We start from the raw sequence: 17341 nt of genomic DNA, 5'->3' as shown, positions 1-17341 counted from the left end.
CAACATTAGCCGGAACCCAAACAAAATAAACATTTTTCTATTTAATAAGTGAAGGATTTCTAATAGAATATCTTCTCTTGAAGTTGATTTGTCATGCATAATACTTAATAACACTGAATATGAATATGAACATATTACCACATTTTTAGGATTCAAGTTCTCTACCCATAATTGCAGTCATCTCTGCTGTATAAACTGACAAATTATGTGAAATCCTTTTACTTATTGTATAATTTAACTCTGGAATAACAACAGCTGATGCTATTCGATTAGACACTGGATCTTTTGATCCATCTGTATATATTTTTAAACAATGATTATACTCCATGTCCAAATGTTGTCTCACTGCCAACTCCTTTGACATATATTTTTGTTTTTCCAAAATTATGTTTTTCAACTGAAGGTCAACTACTGGTGTCATATATAACCATGTAGAGTAGGTAATACTATCGTTGGACTTACATCAACTTCATTTATTCCCATTCTCTGTGCCTCCTTATCTGCAATCCATAGCTTTCCACCCTTGAAAATTCATACTCCCAACATTTTTCCATTACTTTTTTAACTGGATGCTTTTCTCCATGACCTTTAATTGAAATCCAATACACCATTCTTAACTGCATTCCTCTCAATTCTAATGGCAGTTCCCCTATTTCTACTTGTAAAGATGCCACTGGAGATGTCCTAAATCCACCCCAACAAATTCTTAATGCCTGAGATTGTATAATATCTACTTTTTCCCTCAAATACATTGCTGCTGAACAATATACCAAACTAATCTATTGTTGATCTTGTCAAAGCACAGTATACTCTCCAAAGAGATAATCGACTAGCTCCCCATTCTGTTCCAGCCAAACATCTTAATATATTTATGCCCATCTTACATTTGTCAATTATTTTTTGAATATGAATTCCAAATGTCAACTTAGAGTCCATCCATATCCCCAAATATGGAACCACATTAAGTCACGACCTTTCAGAATAAAAGTTCACAAATGGCCCTGTGGGTGCATGTGTCAAAAAGCGACAGCAGAAATGGTTTTCTGATTTCAAGTAAATGCAGTTATTTTCTGTTCATTTCTATTCATCAATCAATCAATCAATCAATCAATGAAAGGTATGGCGGTTTCACCAAAATTGCAATATAATGAAATATTTAATATAATACTAATACTAAAATACTGTTTGAAAGATTGATCAAAAATGTTTCTTGAGGACCAAATCAGCATATTCAAATTATTTAATATTAAGAAGACTCACGTGACACTGAAGACTGTGAAATGGCTGCTAGAAATGTTTTCCCACCACAAAAAACTTTTAAAATTGCAATAATAAATAAATAATAATAATTAGCAATAATTATTAAATAATAATAAATAATATTTCACAATAGACCTATTAGGCCAACTGATTTTACAGTTTATGTCTCCAAATAAATGCAGCTTGTGAGCATTAGAAGCATAAGAGACCTAAAAATCTTTAAGCGTTAGTGTAAGTTTAAAATAAATAAAAATAGACAAAATTAAAGGAAAAACTAAAATTAAACAAACAATTCAAGATGCCACGTGAAAAAAAGCAAATTTATGAAATAGTCCATGAAACGATACAATGATGACCATTAGAGTGATTTCTGCTAACTGCAAAAAATAGAGAACTAGTGGCATGTTCCTTCTAAATGTGTTTGTGGCGAGTTATTTCCTGTATGTGTTTCCTCGTCTATAACATTTAAGAGCAGTACCTCCTTGCAGACTCAAAGCACTATCTGTCGTCCATCAGTCATCATGAATCTAATAACCGCTTTTCTGCTAATGATCCTAACAGGTAAGGTCAAAACACACATAAACAATCCAAAGGCTCTAAGGATAGCTTTTGTCCAACATTTGTTCAATCTCACAGAGGGCAAACTTTATCTTTCTCCACAGGACATGGCACATCTGAATATCTGCAGAAACTCTTCTGCCCCTATGAGAACAAGAATATATCTGTGAACAGGCCCAGGGTGTGGTGCAAAAGAGATGCCCAGGATGAAAACTGCTGTACGGGCTTCTCTTTCCCGTTAAGAGTCAACGTTTTGGAGCAAGGCAACATAGCTGTGGAGGATGATGGAAAGTCCTTCACTGTCTCGGTAAAGACACTCACGCAAGGGGATGGAGTCTACTGGTGTGGGTTCATGACTGAAGACAAGATCATCGTTAAACTGGCAGAGGATTACTTTACCAACAGTAATACAAAATACTACTTCTCTATTTCTCTTTAGATGCTTTCCTGAGTGTAAGAGTTAGAAAATACTTTTAATTTTAAATTCCTAAAATTCATTAAAAAAAAATCTCTGGAATTTACAGTAAAGAAAAAAAGCAATTGCGGTTACTGAAACTTTACGGTAGCAACATTTAAGATTTGATGGATTTAAGGATTAAAAATCGTAGGTTATATTTCATTAATCCATATAAGATAATGTTAATATACCATCCTTCTGACGGACTTCTGTTTTGTTGCTGAAAAATATCAAATGTGAAATGTCCCACAGCGAATTTGGGGAACATTTTTTTCAGATTCAGCAACTGTAAATTTAAGAATATTTTACTGTTTAAGTACATGAAATGCCCTGTTAGATTTCTTACTGTTTTTCACCGTAACGTTAACTAATTAACAGATTTTTACCGTAGCATTTTACTATTAAAAGCAAGATAATTTTTTACAGTTTATTAATCTATGATCATATCAATTGCAGCTCCATTTAACTATGTTTGGTCCATCCTCCGCTGGATTTTATTTATTTTGCTCCCTGTGACGAGCACTTCAATTCACATTTATTCAAACCGTGAGTCCTCACAAACCATCTCAATACTAAAAAAGCTTTGAACACATCTTTAACCTCTGTAAATGTTTTTTTTTTTTTTTTTTGATTACATGTCACTCTGTTTTGCTGACCATAGGAAAACATGGAGTTACAAAGGTAAGAGCGCACGGGTTCATTTATATAATTTAGTCTCCGCTGATAACATCAATAAAATGTGTTTTTTAACTGAAATTATCCAATTTGCAGACATCATAACACACTACATGATGTCACATGCCAAAGAAAAGCGGTGGAAGAATGAGGTCATCACTTTTACTGAAGAATATACAAATATTGTTTAACTTGCCATCGAGTGTAAATGTAGTTTCTGTTGTTGTAATTCCTTATAATTTCTTTTCACAGTGACAATAGCAGCATGACAATATTATGTTTCATTTATGTAAATCAAGGTACAATTTGGTGTTTATAATTATAAATAAACTTATTATTGCATGTGTCATTCATGTGAAATGTTTATCTTATATATATAGATGTGTGTTTTCTTCCTTTAAATAATATTCCTGAACTCAAATCAAATCTAATTTTCTTTATATAAAAAACAACAAATGTCAATATAACAAAGCATCAATGAACACACAATTCAACACAATTTTGATGTAAGGATGCGTATATAACAACGGTTTCATTTTTTTTATCAGTGCACACACTGTATCAGACTTGAAGCTTAAGTGAAGTCGAACATTGTCTGCCGCCGTTGCTAACTTGATTTCATTATTAGTACAAGAGAAAAAAGTAAACAATAAACAAACTTAAATGCAATATAGCCTCAATGAAAAAAAGAGAAAAAAACAACAACCCAGTATCTTTACAAAAAATATTCTAATATATTTGTATTGATTTCTATTTTCAAGCAACTGCAGTTTCGATCAACAGTGAAAAATTTGGCAAAAAAACCCAACTCAGATGACAATGCATTATAGATATTTTCTTGTAATTTACCATCATAAAACAATAAGGTAGACAACGACAAAAACGATGGGAGTGCAAAAATTCTAAATGGCATAATTACAGACAAAAAAAAACAACACAATTTTGCATAATTACACAGTAGATAGATCTCATTGTTTTATACAAGCACACTTTTAACGGGTTTATTTGAGCTCTCTAAAGTCTTTAATTTTCACCGTAGTTTCCTTTAAGGCATTTCCTGATTTAAAGATTTGCGAAGACAGTCATGTCTGCTATATCGTAACCACTTCCCCATCATGAGTGCATATATTGTCCAAAATCCTTTATATTTCTCAAATATTTTTCTTGATATATTTTGGAAAAACAAATAATCCTACCATGAAATACAGTATATTTATTACAAACACTAAACACACAGCAAAACTACACAAAGCCAAGCTCTCTGAACATCTACTGAGCATAAATACCAATTCATTCACATACACAAGGCAACTGATAAAGCAAAAGAAATCAATGAAAAACGCTGTATCGGAGTGGTAGTGGTTCACATATGTGATCTCAAAAATATTGCAACCATATAAAAGCGAGCATGTAAACATTCAGAAAACACAATGTTATGAGAGAAAGTGGTCCATTTCAATCCAAAAAACATAAAAGGTCACGTTACATGCAAGTAACAATTTTGCATGGCTTTTCCACTTATTGCAGTTTGCGCCCAAATAGTGTGAACTACGCCGGCCATTCCAAACTCTTCAGGGATGGAAGGTGGATTGGCAAGTGCACATGGAAACCCAGTTGTTTTGTAACCTGTCAGTCAGATCAACACATCATCACGTGTTGGGCTGCTAAAGGCGGCATGTGCTTTTGTGGTTTTTGATGAGAACGTTTCAAAACTTGCGGTACAAATGCACAAACATTTCTTTAGCAGAGAGAGCGTGTCACAGTTCCTCATAGTCGCCCTCCTCTCTTTTCGCTGAGCCTTTTTCTCCAGCCAGAAAAGTTTCAAGATCATCGGTTTTCTTGCTTCTTGACTTTCTTTTTTTCTTTTCCTTTTCATCTGCAGTCACACATGCCTCATCTCTTTCCTTTTTCTTGTGTTTGTGTTTCTTCTTGCTGCTTTTGTCATCATCCTGAGATGAAATACAAAGTAGTTATAAAACAAGAGTCTGCAATTTCATCTTTGAATGATTGTAATCAAATATAGTTCACCTCTTTAATCCTCTTTTTCTTTTTCTTCTTTTCCTTGGAATGTTTGCTTTCTTTTTCTGTGAGAAGACAAGTAGAAAGCGTTTACTGATGCAAATATACACTACATTCAATTTTCTCTTAGTTTGTCTCTTATTCTGACCAAGGCTGCATTTATTTAATCCAAAATACTGTAAAAACTGTTATTTTGTGAAATATTATTACAATTTAAATGTACAGTTTTGTGTTCTAATATATTTTAAAATGTAATTTATTTGTGCGATGGCTAAGCTAAATATTCAACAGCCATTACTCCAGTCTTCAGTGTCACATGATCATTCAGAAATCATCATTCGGTGCTCAAGAAACATTTCTTCTTACCACAGTTGAAAACAGTAGTGCAGGTTCATATTTTTGTGGAAAAAGTGAAAAAGTTTTTTTTTTTTTTCAGGATTCTTTGATGTATAGAATGTTCAAAAGAGAACAGCATTTATTTTAAATAGAATGTTACAATATTTTGTAAAATGATAAATGACTTTAGTTATCAATTTAATGCGTCCTTACTGATTTAAAAAAAAAAAAAAAAAAAAAAAACCTCTAAATGACTCCAAATTTAATCATGTTAACATAATGTGTATATATAATATAATAATGATCTATTATTCATATAATAGTTATTATTAATAAAATATGTAATTTTGTGCAACATACAACTTATGTTGCACAATATTTATTCAAAAATCACTAGAAAAACTGATATTGACTGTTATATCACTAATATTCTCCATACAAAAAAAAAAAGATTTATTCCAGTGACTTGCCATCTTGTTCCTCGCTGCTGTCTTTGCTTTTGATGGACTTTTCCTCGATTCCTAGACCAAAGAGGTCACTGTCATTCTTGCTTTTAAAGGAGAGTACAGTAGGTTTCATGGGCTCAGGGATTTTAGCTGCGGTGATGTCCTCATCGGATAGATCAGGAATATCATCTCTAACTGGGAAAGATTCCTGGAGCAAACAAGAAAGCAAAGGCCATATTATGGAGTGAATTTTGTGCCAATATTCATCAAACAAATCCAGTGTTTTGCAAAAAAAACACAATCTGCTTTGCAAAGAAAAACTGGTCTTTCAAACAAACGCATAGTGATTTGCAAATACAAAACTCTATTTGAGAGAAAATGCAGAGGTATGGACAAATATATGTATTGTGTGTTACAACTGTGAGACGCATTTGCCTTTTTATAAGGAAACTTGGCTTGATTTTCTCACAAATGCTTGCAGGCAGATTTTTTGCTAGTGCTTCCACTTGCTGTTATTTTAGTATTTTACTTTAGATATGCTTTCATTTCTGCCGTTTTGAATGCATTACGTATTAGATGTGCGAAACTCACGTACTGACAGACTTTCACGTGCGCTTTGTGTTTGTTTGTCCTGAACCTCGCGGCTGCGGTTAAATGCACTTGCATCTACTTTTATGATACAAAATTGATGAAAAACAGTCAGTTATGTTTTCAGAATAGGACAAAACATCTGATATGTGGAAATAGATCTGTGCATTAGTGTGAATGCAGTCTATTAAAGCTGCCAGTGGCTATGATCTCATCAGTAAAATCAAATGGCAATAATGCTGAGGAAAAAATAAAAACCTATAATTATCTGTAAACTTTCGATACTTAAGGCACTCCCAGATACTGAAAGTGCTTTTTGTTTATCACTTGTAATTGTCTTCCCCCCCTTCATTACTTTATATTTGCTTGTATGTTTTGAAGCTATATTTACTTTTAATTCTTAACAATAAATAATTAATTTATATATTAATTAACAATTATTTTAAAAAGTAGCCTGCTTATATGATTTAATAAAAAATCTCTATAATTAGCTATTTAGATGTTTTCACAAAGCGACCCTACTTTAGTGTCAGTGAAATTCACAACAAGTGCTGTAAAATTGTTTTGATTAGTTCAAAAAAATCAGGAGTGGCATGGCTAAACATTTACCTAGGTAGTCTTTCCCTATAAAAACTGATCCATTCTCCGTACCTCTTATCCTCTGTTGGATCGCGGGATATAGAACATACATATACACTATATTGCCAAAAGTATTGGGTCACCCCCTTCTAATGAACATGTTTGACCATATATAACGGTTAAAAAAGACATGATTGATTCAGTCAGTGTGGAAGAACTTGACTGGTCTGCAGAAAACCAAGTCCTGATCCCAGCTGAACACCTCTGGTGTGACTTTATATGCAGACCTTGAGCCAAAAACCCATCACCAAACACCAATGACTTGTATAGACACTATAAGTGTTGGGACACCCCCTTCTTTAGAACAGAAAAAGGCACTAACAAAACTGTGGCAACAAAGATAGAAACATAATTCATGTATTTAAAAATTGTATTTCCATCTCTATTGCAACAGTTTTGGACGTGTCTAAAATGACAGTACACTTATGTACAAGTCATTGGTGTTTGGTGATGAGTTTTTGGCTCAAGGTCTGCATTTAAAGTCACACCAGAGGTGTTCAGCTGGGATTAGGACTTGGTTTTCTGCAGACCAGTCAAGTTCTTCCACACTGACTGAATCAATCATGTCTTTTTGAACCGTGTCTTATACACAGAGGCACTATCATGTTAGAATAGAAAAGGTCCAGTTCAAACTGTTGCTATAAAATTAGAAGCACACAATTCCCTAGAATATCATTATGTGCTTAAACATTAAGATTTGTACTCATAGAAATGACTAAAGTAGTCAAACATGTTCATTAGAAGGGGGTGACCCAATACTTTTGGCAATATAGTGTACATTGATACAATTGTTCAACATTCAAAACAATGCAGGGGTATTACAATATATCATGTCACAATATATTGTAATACTAAAATGCCAATGTATAATGGATAGCAACAATATTGTGTACCAAAAATGAAAGCTTAGACAATTTAATATCGTATCAGATATAGTAATATCACCCAAGAGGTCATTAATTATTAATAAAAAAAAATGAAAACAAATCACATTATTTACTACAATATCATTTTTTTTTAAATTATGTAACTGTACAATCATTTGTCTAAAATAATTACGTATTTTTTAGCGAAGCAAAATGATGAATATTTGTCTTCTGGTGTCACTCTTGTCTTATGAATTGGGGATCAAGTTCATGCTGATGTAATATTAAATTCAGCATTTTAATAAACAGCATGCTACACAGGTGAAGCCACTCTGGACATCGAGGACTCTTCAAGGAGCGACTCAGATGATGAGCGTTTGCATTTTAAAGAGCCACTAATATAATTCCTGACCGTAGCCTTTTATTCTTAACTTCATGAGTTAAAATGTTGCTCGGCCATATATAAAAAGCTACATCATTTGAGTTGGATTCGAGACTAGCGTAAATTGACCGACAGCGCCATCTGCTGTTTTTGGAAAAAAAAGTTGCTCAATTGCACACGTGAGAAAATCAGCCTGCACACATTTGTGAGAAAATCTGCCAACACGCATTTGTGAGAAAATCAAGCCAAGTTTCCTCATAAAAAGGCAAATGAGTCTCACAGTTGTAACACACATTACATATCTTTGTCCATACTTCTGCATTTTCTCTCAATTTGAGTTGTGTATTTGCAAATCACTTTGCATTTGTTTGAAAGTCGAGTTTTTCTTTGCAAAACAGATTGTGTTTTTTTGCAAAACACTGGATTTGTTTGATGAATATTGGCACAAAATTCTTTTGGGTTAAATGATCCATCCAAACAAGTCACCAAAAACGTAACCTACAATGCTCATCATCATCATCATCATCAACTCAGTACCTTATTCACTTTCTGCATGACTTCCTCCTCACTCTCAAAGTCAGGGTCATCCATGACAAATGAAAGCATCTGTTTGGCCACAGGCTCGTCAAGATCTGTGTCAGAGGACTCCACCTGAGCCGATTTTTTTTTCTGTTTTACAACCTGCGCTTGGGGATCTGACAGGGTTCCTGCTTCTGAAGCTGTCTGCTGTGGTTGTGTATTGTGTACCGGAGCGGGACTGAGAATGGAAGCCTCTACGTTCTGACTGCTGACACTCTCCTGGGCCTGGATCAATGGCTCTTTGTGGATAGGTTTTGGTTCGTCCTCCAGTGATAATGAATCCATAGCCACCCTGAATAAACAAATATTATTAACAATCACTATGAAAACCAGACTCTGTTCAGGACACAAAATAAATGTTGCTCACAACACAAACAAAATTCTAAACTTGCTTCAGCGACTATTTACAAGTTCATTTAGATCTCACTCATTAATATAGTTTCATTTGATCAATAATGAAAGCCAGGATTCTATGCTTACAGGTGAGGTTCAGGGTTCAGATCTTCATCCTGAGCTACAGAAGGGTTTGGACCCTCCTCATCACTGGAGAGAGTGATGTCCAAGTCTTTAGTGGGGATAGAAGCTCTGGGTTCAAGTTCTGCATCATCAAGGTCCAAATCATCCTGGAACCCAGCGACCATGGGGTTCCCGTCTTTTCCTTCCCCATCACTAAAATAAACATATTACAAATATGGATGCAAATTCAACTTTTTTTGTACTGATCAGCTACATTGTCTCAGACAACAATCACAAAGAAACCACTAGCTAAGTTAATTTACATGTAAGAAAGAGTACACCGCCAGTTAAAAGTTTGGGGAGAGAATATTTTATTTGATTTATTTTTTAAAGAATTAATAATACCCTTATTCAGCAAATGATCAAAAGTGATAGTAAAGTGATTTATATATGTTACAAAAAAATTCTACTTTGAATAAATGCTGTTCTTTTTTCATCACTGGAATAAATTACATTGTACAACATATTAATTAAACTTATTTAAATCGCAATATTTCAAAATATTACTCTTTTTACTCAAAGTATAAGAGAATTCTTTCAAAAACATTTTAAAAACCTTATTGATTCCAAACTTTTGAATGGTAGTGTATACTGTAAATAGCATATTATTCACAAAGAATGCCTTTTTTTTTTTTTTTTTTTTTTTAAGTATACTCTTGATGTACCTGTCACTATCTGCAGGGCCCGCAGCAGAGGGCTGTGTGTTCATAGCCGGTTTTGGGTTAGAAGGGAGATTGTCCTCCAAGAAGCTTTTGTCTAGTCCTTCGTCTGGCACAAAATCATCTACGCTCTGAACTGTAAGCGGAGCCGCTGCAGATACAGGATCTGGCTCTGTGGAAATCCAAGAAGCAAGAGGTCACATGATCTGGGGCAAAAACATCTTACATTAAAAATATATAAACAGCAGTAATTACAATAAAGTCCAATCAAGAGTAATGCTAATGTACGGAAAAAAAAAATTCTAAATGGATACTGTTAGCTCCTTTAGGTGGTGTGCAAGATCTAATAAAACCCTCTCCATAACTCAGGAATGCACAAGGTCTTGTGATTTTCTATTGATCCACAACACATCCTTATGATGTGCACGAGTCCTAATCCTCCCCATTTTTCACGGCTTTGTGGGTCTTGCTTGGGGAAAAATCTCTCTGAGAGAGTGTGTGTGTGAATTCCTCTAAGCCCTCAAATCTCTTCTGCAGTTCATAGCATTAGAGCAGTCCTTTAACAATGAGTCACTGAACATTTGAAGAGGAAAGACATAAAAGCTGTTCTTAGTGCCATATAAAAGCTCAATGCTTCTGTTTTGAGTGTTTTCTAATACAACAAGCACACCGAAAATTTAATACAGCTGTTATACAACACAATATACAAGAAAAATGTGAGAATGTCACAAATGCTCTTGGTTGAAGAGCTTACAATCAATGCAGCTAGAATCACCATGCTAAAACTCACCCTGGGTGACTGCTGGAGGATCCTGGGTGGGAGCGGAGCTAAAGAGCCGGGAGATGAAGCTGCGTTTCTGGGTTTGAGGAGCAGAGGCAGAAGCCTGAGCTGGAGCAGAGACCGTCGGGCCGGGATGAGCAGGGGAAGGGGAGGGAGAGGTCGCAGCCGCTTGGGTTGAGGATGGAGGGGGAGGAGAGGGGGATGGAGACTTCAGAGTCTGGGAGGGAATGGGAGGCTGCTGGGGGCTACAGGGGCTGGAGCTGCTGGTGGAGCATCCGCTCTGAGGAACGACGGGAGACTGTGAGCCTGAGGAGGGGCTCTGTCCGTTAGCAGGGCCGGGAGAGCTGTAGCCTTTACTACGAGAGTCTTTCACTTCCAGGAAACTGAAAGTTATAATAGACACCTACTGCATCATAAAAGTCAGACACCACTGACTGCAGTTCAGAAACCTAAAAGTAAGCAGTTGTGGATGTTCTCATAATTTCAAACAGCCCAACAATGTCACTTTTGTGAAGGAATTTATGCAACTGTTCAAACATTTGTGGTTGGTAAGATTTTTTGAATGTTTTCGAAAGAAGTCTCTTATGATCATCAAGTCATTTGCATTTCTTTGATCAAAAGATATTGTGAAAAATGCTTACAATAAAAAGTGTTTTCCATTTTAATATATTTTAAAATCTAATTTAGTAATGTGATGGCAAAGGTTCAGCAGCCATTACGTTTTTTTATTCTAATATGCTGATTTTGTGCTCAAAGAATTTTACTATTATCAATGTTAAAACCAGTTGTGCTGCTTAATATTTTTCTAGAAACCATGACAAACCATTTTTCCTCCAATAAATAGAACATTCAAAAGAACAGTATTTATTTTAAAAAAAGAAATAATTTTTAATATATAATATAATATGTAAATGTCTTTACTGTCGCTTTTGGTTTATTAAAGTACTAATTTTTTTTTAAATCTTAGCGACTCCAAAGTTTTGAACAGTTGCATAGCTGTATTTGCACGGAATGTTGCTGATATTTGATTTAGAATAATATTTTGACAGTCCAGCAGATGGAATTAAACCACAGGAAATTTATGTGGGGTGTTCTCTAGTTCTTACATCTCGTAATTCTGGTCTTCTGTCTCCTGCTGAACTGTTAGCTCCTCTAGCGTGGCATCGATGTCCAACTGATTGGTCTCTAGCTGTCGTAACAGGGTCTCTCTCTGTGAAAGTTGGCAGTAGAACTTAAAATTAAAGTTTCATTCACTATCCTTTCAATGAAAGCTGTAACAACTAGGATAATGAGAACAGAGATACAGGCAAACATGCAAACAAAGATTTCTGTGATTACTGATCTCATTTGTGCTGGGCACATGACATATCATTGAGCTTAGACGATATTAACAATTACAAATGACCACTAACTTTGTCTGGTAGCTTGTTGAGGTTTGATTTGAATAAACCTTTAGCCTTGAAAAGACATTCTAATGTAGAAAATTGACCTGCTTACCTGAAGCTGCAAGAATGGAATGTTGAAAAATCGGTGCAAATATTTTAATCCAAAACCGTTCTTCATGGATGATTCTGCATAATGGATGTAAGAGGAGCCAAGGGGTCTACAAAATCAGAGACATCTAAAATTAATAAAGGCCACAAATTTCCTTGATTATTACGCCGGAACGAGAGTATAGTTCCTAGCCATATCAGCCTAGAAAATCGCAACTTTTCATTTTCCGTCAGTCTTAGTGCACGATGTAATTACAGAAGAGTTTTAAATAGGAAAATTATCGAAACTCTTTAGTCATTTTTGATGACTGCAATGATCTTACCTGTTAAGGCCAGCAATGAAGTCACGGATGTCATCAGGCAAAACGACTCTGTGTTCTCCCATGTCCCGGTAATTTCCAAGTACACACACAGGCACATGAGTGGGTACCTTAGGCAACTCCCGCAGAATGTAATTATAAGTCCTATTGGATCATGAAAAGTGTAGATTTGTAAAACAAAGTGCTTGTTGTGAGTTTTGCATGATGGGGAAGTAGTCTATAGAGATGCTGATTGTCTTTGTTCACTTACCACTGCTTGGTGATGTCAAACATCAAGATCACGCCATTGCAGTTCTTATACACGTCTAAAAACTCAGCATCCAAGGCCAGTTCACTCTCCGTCTGCTAAAGGCAGAGAGACAATTCTATTTTATTGTTTCTGAAAGATGTCTCTTATGCTTATAATATTTTTATACTTTAAAATAACTGCTTACTATTTGAATATATTTGAAAAAGTTATTAATTCATGTGGCAGCAAAGCTGTATTTTTAGCAGTTATTAGGCTACTCCAGTCTTCAGTGTCACATGATCCTTCAGAAATAATTCAAATATGCTGATTTGGTTCTCAGGGTATATTTTGCATTATTATTAGTCTTGAAAATAGTAGCGTAGTATAGTAGTTAAACTGTAAAAACCTGATAGATACTGATAGATTATCACTATAGATTTACCTCTTGAGGTTCATTCTCCAACTTCAAGGTTTCACCTCTCTTTTTCCCCTTTCCTTGAGAATATCAAAGCCAAAATATTGTAAAAATACACCAAATTTGACAACATTCACTAACTTCAAAAATAGCATCAAAAACAAATAATTGTTTTTGTGGCTTCTTCCTTTTCATAAAGGAAGCGACATTAGTGGCATTAGCAAGAGTTTGTGTTCTGTGGTATCTGGGTATAACGACTGCACATCTTCACTTTCCGTTATTTAGATCAGCAAACATGTTAGACTAGTTATATTTGTAGTCAGCCAGAATGCAGCGAGCGAAAAGTCAGTCAACACAAAATGTTGGCACTCAAATAACAAACGGATCAAGCTCAGGCAAGTCACAGCCTAAAGTCTACAATCTCTGAAGTTTCTCACCTACACCTTCTGGAAGGGGGATTTTTTGGCCTGGTTGGACAGCAAGTAAGAAAAATACCATTAATATATATGACTGGGGATGAAGGAGGGCTGGATGAAATGGCTTCATGTATGACCGTCAGAAAGAGATGGAGGATGTGAATTATTAAACAATGACATGCAGTACACTGTGTACACTAAACCTGGCATTAAAAGGCATAAATGAGAAAATGCATAAAGGCTAGAATTCACTACATGAATTTTAAGACCTCAACAGATTTTTGAAAATTAGGCATTATACACTTCCAGACTTTGTAAATGCTTACAGAGAAAATTTGGACATCACACAATAAACAGCTGAGTGTCACACACTAGCAGACGTTCAAGTGATTCCAAAGGTCACACACAAACATGCGCCTTGTTGCTAGAAGACGCAACTGAAAACATCATTGTCCTCCAAATGGATGGAATTACACAATGAAGCAAAAAATAAATATCTGCCTGTTAAAATAAAAAATCAGTCAACTTTGACTGCCTAAAATCTCTCAGCAATTAGCACTGACTCCACCAGACTGCAAAACTGTGTAGTGTGTTCCAGCCTTATGATAAATTTGAGAATAACATCTACAAACTCACCTGATCTGAATGCTGGGAACTTATTTGTAATAGACTGGAGGAAACTCACCTTTATCCACCACATCCCAAACCTCTACCTTCACCACATCATCAGTAGCTGAAGAGAAATGACAAGAATTTGAGCAGGTCTGAGATCGCTTCCTTAAATTTATTTCAATACATTTATTTTGCAGTGATTCTAAGTAACGGCAGTACAAATACAAATTTCCACAGCCTCAGAATTTTACTGGTTGATTTTTAATTTTTTCTTAAAGGAATAGTTCACCCAAAATAAAAATACATCCTCAGACCATCCATTTTCTTTGTTAGAACAGATTTGGATAAATTTTGCATTACATCACTTGCTAACCACTGGATCTTCTGCAGTGAATGTGTGCCACTGCCATTAGAATGAGAGTACAAATATCTGATAAATTCTGTACCGATGAAGAAGCAAAATCTTGGATTTTCATTTCTGGGAGAACTATTCCTTTAATTTTTACTTTGCCAGAAGTGCTCTGCAATGTGCACAAGTAACATATTGGATACAAGTACAGCCATGCCCGCTATCAAAAGCAGGATGCCTCAGAGTAAATTACAGGCAACAGGTTACAGATGGATGTAAATACAGAGGGAAACAAACTCTAGATCAATTACTAGGCCTCTAATGTTTGATACAGGCCATTTAAAGCCGTACAATCTACTTATCCTCTACCTGACAGACTGCATATTTACCCTGATGTAAATCTATTTTGACATTTTTAAGATGCAGAAACGGAAAGAAATAATTAATTAGATAAAAATAAAACTCACTTCTTCAGTACAAAAGCCTGTTTCAAAAAAAAAAAAAAAAAAAAAAAAGCTTACTTTTGTAACCCCAGTGAATACTAGTGACCTGGATCTCCTGAGTGGGAATGTACTCTTCCTGGAACTTCTTACCCTGCAGCCGATGCCACAGGGTGCTTTTTCCAGTGTTTCTATCTCCTCGAATAACTATCTTCACTGAAAGACCACACATAACATGTTAGAGCTTGCGTTAATAATCTTATCTCTAGCACACACACAGTGCCCATGGGCTCCAGCAACACAGACTTGATTTGTTGTGACATGTTGTGTGTGTTATGATTTAGTCCAATATGTAGGCCTTTTATGGATTAAATCTTGGTAAGAATTTGATGCAAAGCAAAGAAACATCATAACAATTAAATAAACTACAACCATTCCAATTATTTATTATCATTAATAACACATTTCCCCTGAGGGTTTTAACTCATTTGACTTACTGTTGTACTGAACCCCTTTAGCAAATCTTCTCTGCAGACTCTGGTTCATTGACTGCAGGCCAGCAGGGATGTTCTTGTCCTTTACCTGACCAGTCGGCTCAGAGCCAACGAGCTTCTTCAGAGCGGAAAACATCTTGACCAAACTATGCCTCTGAATGTATATTATAGATATTGAATATTCTCGTCTCAAATAGGCTTCTATGATGTCCCCAGGTTGTCTGTCTGTGAGTGGACAGTTTTCTTGCAATGCTCATGAAGCATTTCTACACTAGTTCAAGAGGTGAATGAGTCCTGCTTTGGCACAGCATAATATCTCACAATATATTAATCTCTGGATCCTCTTCCAAAGAATGACACAGCTACTGCAGTCCAGCATTACAAGACCCTCATTCAAGTGCTGATCAGCTTCTGCTACTACAACATACAAGAAAAAAACAACTGAACTGAATGAAGCTGCAATACATTATATGAAGATATGCAGCTGTAGATGATATATAACATGGCTTGACATGCTGCAGAGCACTGCAGTAACTCCCGTTTGCAGCGATGCCTAAGGTGGTCTCAAAACCTAGTAAGCTGCCTACTTTTTGGCACAACATAAGCGCGTGGAAAATGATGTCCAAATATGCTGTCTAAGTAAGCAGCTCGCTAAATTTGAGACACAATCTGATACTACGATTTCTACCATAATAGAAAGGACCGTGATGTTTATATAATAGAAACTAGTGTATGCAAAAAATCTTCAAAATATATTTTTAAAAACGCAAATCTTGTGGATTGCTGTCAAGTCAGATTTCTGACAGCTGCTTGTACATACTAGCCTGCTAACGCGGAACTGACTAACTGTATATATCTAACAGATTTCTCTCAGATTTGTGATGCTCTTGTACTTACAGTGGTATTGTCGTCTATACTAGACCAACTGAGTGCTTGGATCCAAAGTTTCACATCTTAAATTTGGGACTTGCTGTGCAATGTGCTCATCCTGAAACATCTACAGCTTATCAATAATGAAATCATTCATGTTTATCTGTGTATTTGTGAAGTACGTAGCGGTAAGGTTAGCTACAATCACGAAGACTACATTTCAAAATAAAAGTCTCGATACGAGAACCAAGGCTCACTGGAAATGTAGAGAATGTCAATATGACAAATATATCATATATGGAATGATATTCCGGACATTATTCAAACGGAAATTGTATTTATAATTGTATTTGCAATTGCGTTTTCAATTTGTGGACGCATAAAATGTGACATAATCCAAACACAAATGCAAATCGCGCATTACCGTTTGCATTTTCGTTTAAGCGAATGCACAGTGACTGCCAAATTTAAAATGGAAATGCAAAGTCCGTTTGCATCTGTGTTTCCCATATCTTACGAGTATTGACCCAGTCATATTTAAATAGCAATTTCAATTACCACTTCTGCTTTTTCACTTTCTCAGCGTCGCGTATGTAGCCAGCCAAAACTCAAATGGAATCGCAATTCCCATTGTATTTCCATTTCCGATGCCTTACACGGAAACCTTTTTTTTTTTTTTTTTTGCATTTCCATTTTAAATGGAAAGATTTTAAAACTGAGATTTTAGCGGAAACACGTAGGCGGTGGGCCGTGCATAGAGTCCATTCCGTTTGAATAATGTCCGGAATGTTGGAAAGTAAAACAGCAACTCTATACAGCGTTGAAGATTTATTTAATTTATTTTCATTAGAAATCATGCACAGGTCAGTCAGGGTTACCTAAAAAAGCTAATTTGCATCTGCAGACAGCTTTCACATTCTGCCAGTAAGACCAGAGTCTGAA

At 35.5% G+C, this 17341-nt stretch overlaps 2 protein-coding genes across 4 annotated transcripts; one reads left to right on the top strand and one right to left on the bottom strand.

Moving 5' to 3' along the window:
- Nucleotides 1–1713: 1713 nt before the first annotated feature.
- Nucleotides 1714–3320, top strand: LOC306870897 (uncharacterized protein). Of its 2 annotated transcripts, XM_079418430.1 has the most exons (5): nucleotides 1714–1821; nucleotides 1923–2222; nucleotides 2732–2821; nucleotides 2937–2956; nucleotides 3047–3320. In XM_079418430.1, the coding sequence occupies exons 1-5, from the start codon at nucleotides 1782–1784 to the stop codon at nucleotides 3053–3055; spliced, it is 459 nt and encodes a 152-aa protein (XP_079274556.1). In that variant the 5' UTR covers nucleotides 1714–1781; the 3' UTR covers nucleotides 3056–3320. The 2 variants fall into 2 exon arrangements, with proteins under 2 accessions (XP_079274556.1, XP_079274555.1); XM_079418429.1 differs by lacking the exons at nucleotides 2937–2956; nucleotides 3047–3320 and having other exon boundaries at nucleotides 1725–1821; nucleotides 2732–2906.
- On the bottom strand, nucleotides 3100–16614 carry LOC306870896 (rab-like protein 6). 2 transcript variants are annotated; one of them, XM_079418427.1, is made up of 17 exons: nucleotides 16427–16614; nucleotides 15533–15946; nucleotides 15117–15251; nucleotides 14320–14367; nucleotides 13656–13685; nucleotides 13246–13298; nucleotides 12825–12919; nucleotides 12578–12718; nucleotides 12259–12364; nucleotides 11868–11971; nucleotides 10771–11144; nucleotides 9987–10152; nucleotides 9286–9474; nucleotides 8764–9097; nucleotides 5776–5959; nucleotides 4979–5034; nucleotides 3100–4899 (listed from the first exon to the last, which is right to left on the bottom strand). In XM_079418427.1, the coding sequence occupies exons 2-17, from the start codon at nucleotides 15663–15665 to the stop codon at nucleotides 4708–4710; spliced, it is 2340 nt and encodes a 779-aa protein (XP_079274553.1). In that variant the 5' UTR covers nucleotides 15666–15946; nucleotides 16427–16614; the 3' UTR covers nucleotides 3100–4707. The 2 variants fall into 2 exon arrangements, with proteins under 2 accessions (XP_079274553.1, XP_079274554.1); XM_079418428.1 differs by lacking the exon at nucleotides 13656–13685.
- Between the last annotated feature and the right edge of the window lie 727 nt (nucleotides 16615–17341).

Source organism: Barbus barbus (assembly GCF_936440315.1).
Source record: "Barbus barbus genome assembly, chromosome: 6".
Classification (NCBI taxonomy): domain Eukaryota; kingdom Metazoa; phylum Chordata; class Actinopteri; order Cypriniformes; family Cyprinidae; genus Barbus; species Barbus barbus.
The sequence above is the reverse complement of the archived record's forward strand: the minus strand, read 5'-3'. Positions and strand labels throughout refer to the sequence as shown.